The sequence below is a fragment of the Cornus florida genome, unplaced genomic scaffold (genome assembly GCF_030987335.1).
Source record: "Cornus florida cultivar Cherokee Brave unplaced genomic scaffold, ASM3098733v1 CherokeeBrave_3.0.0_Hap2_Chr10, whole genome shotgun sequence".
NCBI classification, from domain to species: Eukaryota; Viridiplantae; Streptophyta; class Magnoliopsida; order Cornales; family Cornaceae; genus Cornus; species Cornus florida.
Genome location: NW_026775580.1, coordinates 75,926,603 through 75,937,033, shown reverse-complemented (window position 1 = coordinate 75,937,033; position 10,431 = coordinate 75,926,603). Strand labels below are relative to the sequence as shown.

General features: G+C 34.8%; 1 protein-coding gene across 1 annotated transcript; it reads left to right on the top strand.

Annotated features, from left to right (window-relative positions):
* Positions 1-5,725: 5,725 nt before the first annotated feature.
* Positions 5,726-6,970, top strand: LOC132278911 (uncharacterized). The gene is made up of 4 exons (XM_059780816.1): positions 5,726-6,029; positions 6,119-6,201; positions 6,308-6,559; positions 6,655-6,970. The coding sequence occupies exons 1-4, from the start codon at positions 5,909-5,911 to the stop codon at positions 6,820-6,822; spliced, it is 624 nt and encodes a 207-aa protein (XP_059636799.1). The 5' UTR covers positions 5,726-5,908; the 3' UTR covers positions 6,823-6,970.
* Positions 6,971-10,431: the final 3,461 nt, after the last annotated feature.

The window sequence follows — 10,431 nt, the reverse complement described above, 5'->3', positions numbered from 1 at the left end:
AACGATATAATATAATTGTCAATATAAAGCTGGACACGAGAGACATGATTCTGCTCTTCGAGAGATTATTGAATACCTCGGGGTATGGTACTCGGGATAGTGAGGGCCATTGGATTATGGATGTGGTGGGGTCCACCACCACATCCAAGGGTTGGTATGCCCGAGGGTATGTACCCCGGGGTATTCAATAATTTTCCCTGCTCCTCCTCTTGAGTGCTGCCCACTGGAAATACGTGATCCATGAATGCCAATAAATGAAGATGGTTCACTACATCCGTAACTACATGATAAACAAAGAAAATAATCTGTCTCGTTTAAAATTTTTTTCTTTTCTTTGTCCTCATAATTAATTGTGTCGTTAATCTGATGAGATTCTAACAGAAATAAATACTGAGTACAGTAGCTCACAGAGACAGAGAGAGAGAGTGAAAAAGTATATGTTATGTCTTCAATGGGTCGCGGGTTGCCATTAATGGTCTGGCGTTCTTTTTAGGGTTTGGTAGTCCAGAGTTTTAAATGCATGCACCTCCACACTACACACACACCCCTCTTTCTTCTTAAATTAGGTCAAGACATTCCCATTTCTCCTCATCACCTCTCTCTCTCTCTCTCTCTGTCTTTCTATTTCTCTCTCTCTCTCTTCTTCTTGTTCATACAATTTCTTGAGCTGTTGAAAGAAAGAAGCATTGAAACTCTGAAATAGTCACTGAGATGTTGGCTCGGTTCACTCAGATAACAAAAATTCATGCATTTTTTAGGCAAAAAGAGAGCTTAAAAATGCTATGGTTTTCCATTTCTGATTGAGCCGCGCCAATATCCTAGTGCCTTTTCATTTTTGGCACTGCAAGTCATTGCAACAAGAAGCCCATCCTTGGCAAGGTCGTCGACTTCTAAACCAACATCATAGCATGAAATTACCTTTTTTTTTTTTTTCGCGTCGCATCGAGTATGAAAATTTTATGGGTGTTGTTGTATTCTTGAGATCAAGGACGTAGGGTTTTGTGAGTCCATATTTTCATGTAACCGGACTTAAAATTACTCCTTATTTATTTTTATTTTGTTGACGATGGGGTTGCCGCTTGCCAGGCCCATTAGAACAATGGTGGTACACAATTCACCATCGAACACGTGTCATGTAGTCTGTATGTCCCCCATATACCAACCAATTACTAAGAAAATTTTACCTTCCGAACCTTGAACAGCTGAGGGTCTTTGTTGTTAAGTTATTACCTTGGAGTTTTATTTTATTTTTTGTACTATTAGATATTTGTGATTCTATTTTCCTCTATGGCTATTACTATGATATTTCTTTTTATTAGAGGGGGAATGGGTGACTCAAACAAAGGCTCCCAAACCACAAAGCCAAGCATGCCCACCAACTGGGCTACACAGCGCACTCGGGAAATTATAACTATAAAGACAATCCCATATCAAATTTTTCTTTTTCTTTTATTATTATTATTATTATTATTATTTTTATGTGATAGTTTATATTATGGAAAGGAACTTATAAAGACCTTAGAAAATTTCAATTAGATTCCTTGGTCTAGTAAAACATGGAGTATTTCAGTTTTTAGGTGTTAGTATCATTTTTTGGGTGGCTTTCTAGCATCTTATGATCGATCATAGGACCTTCTTGAAGCTAGATTAGTGTCTCTGCATATTAAAGCTTGAATTTCTTGAATTAATTTAGTAGATGCCCAGAAAATGTGGGCGAGATTATGTTTACTATCACTTATGGCTACTAGTGTCCATCAAAAAGTAAAAGATCGAAGCAAAACAAAAGTACCAGGAACACTTTTTTTTTTCTTCAAGGGCAAGAATGTAAGGGGTTAGTGTGGAGGGAGAGGGTTTATGGATCGAATACAAGCTCCCAAGCTCCCAGCAGACACGGGAAGAAACAAATTTTTATTTTTATTTTATTTTTTTCCAAGGGCAAGAATACAAGGGGTTAGTGGGAGAGGATAGGAGAGTATAAGATTCGAATACAAACTTTCAATTACAGGAAGCAACCCAACCATTCAGACAATAAGTAACAAATGTTTCTTAGGATTCGAATACAAACTTTCAGATACGGGAGCAACTCAACTATTCGGACAACACGTAACAAATTTTTCATAAGGAAGTTGTAAATGCACATAGGAGGAGGAGAATATAAGACTCGAATACAAACTTTCAAATACGAGCTAGGAGCAGTCCAACTACTCGAACAACATGTAACAAATGTTTCTTAGGTAAGTTGTACATGCACATAGTCTGTTAGAGTTTTACAATGAGCAAATTAACCAGCCTACCACAAATTATTATTCATCTTTTACCAAGTTTGATGAGTAATTTATAATAAAAAATTGTCATATTGATTTTTTTGCACTGTCATGTTGAATAGATCACCACCATTATTATCAACATATATAAAAGGAATATCTTTATTCTAATCTCACTTTTTACTTAGTGAAGTCTATTTTTTGCATGAATTTAGTAGTATATCATGTCACAGACAAATTGCATGTATCAAAAGATTAACTTATACGGAGTGTATATATACACACACACACAGAGAAGTTGGAATATGTAGACAGGTTAGGTAAGGAGTAAATGTGAGAAATGGAACCGTTGGGCAAACATTAAAGAGAAGAGTAATTAGATTGGTGGGTAAAAAAAGAAGAAGAGAGAATCTGCAGACATTTTTTATGAAGGGAAGAGAAGAGATAACAAGGGTCAAGGGGGTGCCTGCCTGCGTCCTTTCTTCACTTTTGCAGTGAGACAGAGATTCCCTCCCATTCAATACTCCCCTGCCATTCTCTTCCATCTCTTATTTAATACTCCACCACCATTTTGCTTAATTTACAACTCCCAATTTTCTTGGGTCCACATATTCTAGCAACACATTTTATTCAATTCACGTAAATTTGAAATTTCACACCAATTCACATGTTTCAACCTAAGTCACATAAAATGGGAGCAGGAGCGAAAGTGAATTTGTGAGCGAGAGTGTGAGCGTGAAAATGACAAAATTAAGTTATAAGTAGGGAGAATTTGAGAGAGAGTGCGCGTGGAGTGCGAGATCGGGAACGCGCTCAGAACGTGAGAACGACACTTATTAAGAATGATTATGGGACTTAAGAAGTTTTAACTAGTTATACATTTGAAATTAAATTTGGATGGTTGCGATGTTCATTTTTGCTATTAAGTCGTTTGTTTTTTGCACCCATATTTGAGCATTTGATTCGAGTAATCGAAAGTTTCGGTCGTGGGGAGATAATGTGCTTATGATTGATAAAATTGCATATAAGTCATGACACATTCGATAAAGCTTATGTCTCCCACGTTCATTGTGATGGTCTCATATCATATTATTTTTTTCTTTTTAGGAGCCAAACACACATTCAAAATGCAACATACATTATCAGAATAAGAATGTACGCGCTTCATTCTCATGGGATAAAAAGAAATTCAATGCTAGGGTACCATGTTAATTTGATACAATCTTCATCTTATCATTCCACCTTTTCTTAATGAATGGGTTTATAATCTAAAATCTGGATGCAATGTTGTAATGAATCCTGTTATAGTGTGCGATACAAATTTTGAACGTACTTGAATCGTGTTTCAATCTAAAAAATTAAAAATTGAATGAAATAAGAAAAGGATGGCAAAAGTATTAAATGAGAGGGAATCTAATCTATGTAGCACGGACATGATACGACACAGATATATCGACACGTCAAATTTTAAAAAAATAAAAGACGGGTACAGCGTCAACACGGCTACATATAAATATAAATTTTTATTTTTATACATTTATTCACTAATAATATTATAAAACTTTAATTCATGTATAATTTATATACTAAGAGTTGCTATGAAATGAATTAAAAAATGAAATTATGTCATTATTGTAATGATTTTTATATCATATATACCATTATTTCACTACTTTGTCATAATAGTATTTATATTATTTTCAAGATCACTGGGTAGATTTGTGTTAGAAATTATACGGGTATGATTCATTAGTAGAAGTGTCCGTGGTTCCTAGAATCTAATAAATGCCATCACATAAGAAATCAAGTTATTTATTTATTATTATTAAATATCTATTTATCCAAAAATTTAAGTTGTTGGGTAATACTGCATACCCACTTATTTATACTTAATTACTCTTCCATCCGAATATAGTGAGAAACAAATATTCCCTTGTAACAGTGGTAGATTAGTTGATTCTAAGTATGCATTGGAAGCCATCACCAAGCTTCCACTTCGGGGTGGGCCTCTTGTCCCTTGGGTTATGATGTAGCTGGGGGCTTGACAGCATGATGCTTTTGTTTTGGTCCAAATTCTCCATTGGGCCCTTGAGTTATGCACTTTCAAATATCATTTGTTTTGCGGCCTTTGCCCTTAAAATAATAATAATAAATAAAAACTCTGTATATGTCGCAATTTGGTGTGAGTAATCCTATTCTAGGTAAATGTAGCGGACCAATCGTATAAAGTTTAGCGTGTATTTATATATACGGAATAGTTCAATTTTTTTTTTTTTTTTGGGTAATAAACACACATCATTCACCCACCTACTTTGTTCTTTGAGGACGGGAACTCTCACCATCGACTCGGAAGACATAGATAATACCCCTAGTCTGTTGAAATTTAATTTATAATTAGGTTCTGTTTGATTGCATGTAAAATATTTTTCAAATAATATATATTTTTTATTTTCTTGTGTTTGGTTGTCTTAAAATACTTACAAATTTTTTATTTATTTATAAAATATAAAAAAAATAACTTATTTTACAAGTTCCATCCGATGAACTTGTGGTTAATCTCGACCTAACTTATATCAAACACCGAAAAAATAAAAAATATTTTACCTAACAAAATATATATTTTAAGTTAAAACAAATGTAGCTTTAAACTAAATTTCCTTTAAAATTAAACCAATTTGTGCAAATCGAATTTCGAATTGGAATGCACTTTGGAATTGGTGTGCATATGGATGCACATGGTTCAGCTTAGGGAATATTTTGAAATCAAATCATTCCTAACGGTTCCATAGAAATTAGAGCCGAACCGAATTGTGACACTAATGGAACCGAACCAAACCAAATCAAACCATGACAAAACGGCTTAGTTGGGTTCGGTTCTTTTTCATGATTTTAGGCTTTTTTATAATTAAATATAATATATATATATATATATATATATATATATATAATTAAAATTTTATACTAGATATATATATATATATATAAAATTAAAATTTTATACTCGTACCTTATATAATATAAATTTTTATTATATAGTATGATATATAGTTGAGTGGTTAAATGGATAATTTTATTATTTTATTATTTATATAATACAAAATATATAAATACATAGTATATAATTAATAAATCAGTTTGGTTCGGTCTTTGTAGAACTACAAATTATAATCAAACCGTTTATAAACGATTCTATAATTTTAAAACCGTAACTGAACCGAATATGAAAAAAATCACTTTACGGGTTGAACCGATTTTTGTGCAACCCTACATGCATCTTTGAAAATGAAATTTTGTTCTAAATTAAGATTGAAACCTAAATGCATCATTTAGGAGTGAGATTAGATAATCATCCCAGTCACTATCCAAAGTGATTTTCTTTCAAAAAAAAAAAAATCTAAATAATATTTTTTATTTTATTTTATTTTGATCAAGTTGACATCGATCTCACCGGATCCATCTCGTTGCAGAGAATCCAAAATCACCATTTTCCAATTCAATAAATAAATAAAATCAGCATTTTCCAATCCAATATAGTCATATGTTTATGTGGTCAGCTCCCCAATTTGCCAAAGATCGAAAGCAAAGAATCAGAAGCAAACTCTCTTCCGAACGAACACACACCGCGAAAATCGAACTCATTCACCATGGAAACCCTAACCTCCTCTGCAACAATCGTCTCTTCTTCTCCTTCCTCTCTTCCGATTTTCTCACCCAAATCAAAGGACTCGTCAAAAAGACTCCTCCGATTCTCCACCTCTCCTAAAAGTACGATCTTCACACTCTATCACCAAAACTCTCCCTATTTTTTTCTCTGGTTATTTTCTAACTTCAAAGTGACTATTATTTGATTGCAGATGATGGTAACCAATCCGATCTGCGGTCTGATTCCAACGATTCAAGTCTTGTTCCGATTCTCAGCAATCGCACCTTCTCTAAGGTTACAATATATATATATATATATATATATCAATTATGTATGGTTTTTGTTTCTTGATCTTTTAAAAATTTGATAATTTACGGTTTTGTTTTGGGGTTTTTCTTAGGATGCAGCGATGGGTTTGGTTCTGAGTGCGGCCTCTGTTAGAGGTTGGACGACCGGTTCCGGCATGGAAGGACCTCCGGTGCCCGCCTGTGCCGAGTCCGGTACGGAGAGGATCTCCACCTTCCCATGGTCGCTCTTCACCAAATCACCACGTCGACGTATGCGAGTAGCCTTCACCTGCAACGTATGCGGTCAAAGGACCACTCGTGCCATTAACCCCCATGCCTACACAGACGGTACCGTCTTCGTTCAGGTACGAATTCATATAAATATATGTGCGTGTGTTTGTGTGTATATATGTATGTATTTTGTATTGATATGCTAATTGGTTTTTTGATGTTTTCGTAGTGTTGTGGGTGTCATGTGTTTCATAAGCTGGTGGACAATCTGAACCTGTTTCATGAGATGAAATGTTATGTGAGCCCGAGCTTTAACTATAGAGATGCACAAGGAGATATTAGCTTCAAGTATCTTGATCTGAATGATGATGAAAATGATGTCTTTCCACTCATATGAGGTGAAATGGTAGCTGGCTACACTGTACATTCCATTTCCTATACTTACAAACTGATTTGGTTTCTATAGAGCATTTGTAAATATATTTATAATGCTTTTTTCAAGGGATGTTTAAGGTGATCGAAATAATATTGGGTTCTTTTTAGTATTGGTATGTATTGCTATTATTTCATTAGTGTATACTTAAAAATATATAATCAATGTGTGATCAATATCTAGGATTTGGCTTATGCATCACTATTGTTGCATTAGTGTATACTTAAGCATATATAATCAATGTGTGATAAATATCTAAGATTTGGCATAATGTTCGTATGCATTGCGATTGTTTCATTACTCATTGGTGTATACTTAAACATATATAATCAATGTGTGATCGGTATCTAGGATTTGGCATAATGTTTGTTTGCATCGCTATTGTTTCATTAGTGTACTTGAACATATATAATCAATGTGTGATCGGTATCTAGGATTTGGCATAATGTTCTTGATGGAACAGTGTGTAACAGAGCGACATTTAGTTTTTTTCTAGGTTATCACATGATATGCTGTTGGTGAATTAGATCTGCTTCTTGTCTCTTTTGTAACAATGTTACCAATAATATTAGCACCACTACTTGATTTATGCTTTTTGGCGGATTCAAATCATTAAAATAGTTGTACCTTTCTAAACTGTATGCTGTTCATTCTTTGCTTGAAACATGGAATGGTGTGGATTACGAGTTTAAAGCTTTTATTAAAGTTTAGATTTTCTGATTTTGTGTTGCATTTGGTGCTGTTACCTCACATGCCAAACTAGAATATGGACTAGTGTATACTGGTGCACTAAACTCCCAACGTCGAGGTCAAGGGTTCAAGGCTGGTAGAGAGAAAAGAAAGGAAATAAGAATATGGAGTAGTGTATAATCAAACCAAGAGTTTATAAAATGCACTTTACTAGTTTTTTTTTTGGGTAAATGAATGCAATTTACTAATGTAAGGAAAAATTGTTCTTGATTTCACACTAAAAAAAATTATGTACAACTACTCAAGCATACTGTCTTAAAAGTTATAGTCACACATGTTTAAAGAGGTGTGTCCCTTTTATCTAAAGACGATTATGTTATCCTTCAAGTTTAATATATGCTTAATGATGTTATCCAAAAAAAAAACCTAATGATGTTACTACTACATTTTATTTTATCTTGGCAACATTTTACGTGTTCCCATACTTATGTGTGCACTTGGCGAGAGGCAGATGGTGATTGTTAGAGCAAATAGTCACCCAGGTCCGAGCTACACTGATTAACCTTTTTTCTGTTTTAATGGGGAATCTTCCCATGTTGAAAGCATTCATCAGTTAATTCATAAGTATTAGTAATATAGGGTTTGGAGGGCAGGCCTTGGCTCAACGGTAAGGTTGTTCCATTTGAGACCTGGAGGTCACGGGGTTCGAAACCAGAAACAGCCTTTTCGCATGTGGAGGTAAGGTTGCATGCATCTAGCGCAATAGCAGGAGCCTTATGGCCAGCCCTTTTAAGAATATATGGTTAAATAGATGTCAAACTTTGTTTGAAGACGAAGTTTTAGTGGCACTATATAGGTTATGCATGTTACTTATCAAAAAACTATACAGGTTATGCATGTTGACATATTTCGAAGAATTCCAAAACTCTTTGTTTTAACCAACTCATAGACGTGCGTAGTTACATATTACTGAAATATGTTGCAGAGGAATGTAGAATGCTAATTTGAAGGCAAACAGTCAATTTTTCTGATTGAGATATTGGGGATCATAAAGGCAGATTAAATTTTGAACATCAACCCCTTCGCACCCCTCTCTCTCCCTCATGTAAAGATAGAGGGGGAATGTTTTAAATGCAATTCAGATTACAATAAATCTGTTTTCTGGGAAGATTTGAGTGTAAAATTTGGCTATTGGAAGTTGGATTAGGTCGATTCTTTGGTTTTGATTCTAGTTTTATATTAATTGAAGATATGTATGTTTGTTTGCATCGGCTCTGTGAAGATTATTTTCCCTTTGGGATAGAAGAAAAAGTTGGAAAAATTGGAAAGGGGTGTATAGATTACATATCTTTGATCTTATTGTTATGCATCTTCTGAGTTCTGTTATCACTTGTATGTATCTATATGAAATTTATGCCCAAATGCTTGCCTGACTGCCACAATGGTTTGTTTGTCTCCTAGGAATTTGATTTCTGTATAATTTCAATTTGTTTGTGGAATCTAGATTACCTAGGATGTGAAGCTAGGACACTATTCAGAAACTTGAATTTCATATAGTTTGGTTTGTGGAACCTAGATTACCTACAGCAGTGTGCTATCCTTCAAATCTGTCTACTTTTGTTTCAACATCGTATTCTTCATTTGGAACTTCTGATCTCTTATTTTTAGTGGGACCTTTATGCTGATGCGAAGAGGATTTGACAACTTCATCACGTGAGTCACTATTTTCCATTGTGTGCATTTTCTTGAAAAGATTGTTGTAAGAATTAGAAATTAAAAGTGGACATTAACACGACAAATTTATGCCTTTCCGGAACACGAGTTAGAGGACTAGGAATGATACTGGGTGCTATAAAGCCTTGTTAGAGGGGGGTATAACAAGTGAGGGAAAGACCGGCCCTTCAGTCAGAATTTTTGGAATTTTTATGGTTTGTCAATTGATGGTTAGTTGTTTTTCATGGCATAGATTAGATTTTGTCTTGATAGCCTTGCAGTTGAGAGTTTTGTTTGGCCGTTTTTATTTTTGAGTTTTGATAGAACGAGGCCGTTGAGGTGGGACTAATGCCCATGGATTTGTGGAGGGACTCAACCACCACTGTATCCCACTAAATATTGGTAGGAGTCGATGACCATTTTCTTCCAAGATCTGCCTTAGGCTAGCTACAATGCTTGGAAGGTGCCGTGCAATGTGCTGGTGTAGATTTTATAACCTAGTTACTTGAACTGGCGATTCTTATTATAACAATCAATCTTACAGGCCCCCCTTCATCTCTTTTCTGTTTGTAGCCTGTTGGCATGCAAACAGTTTGCACCCTATATGTGAGCTAGCACGCATTATGGTGTCTAGCAAATTCGGCTGATTTTTCATGCACTGATCAAATATAACTGCGTGGGAGACGACAGGTTTAGGTTATGATATTGATCTCCGACCGGTCAGGGTTATGAACACAATATAAGGTAAATGTGGCTCTGAGATTGAAAATAGAAATGCAGCTTCTACTGCACCCATGACAAATTTTTAGGTTAGTACTTGGTACATGCCCAGGCACTCTTGCCATTGTATATGCTTGAAGGGCATTTATAATATGGAACAGATGATTTTTCAGCTCATATTGGAATAGTTGCCTCACAAGTTTTGGGAAAATTTGAAGCAGTGTTTTGGTTTTTAATGTTTAGATGTCGAACTTGCATCTTGTGTGTCTTAGATGTTTGCGTGATGTATATATGATGGATATTATAATAGTTTGAGATCTAAGCTTTAAGACTTGGTTTTGATGTATATAGTTTGAACCTTGCCTCTTGGCATGCCTAAAAATGTGGCAGCCTCACACTCGTTAGACATTCAGAAAATTCTAGAATATCCTGGGTTACTGTACCCCCGGA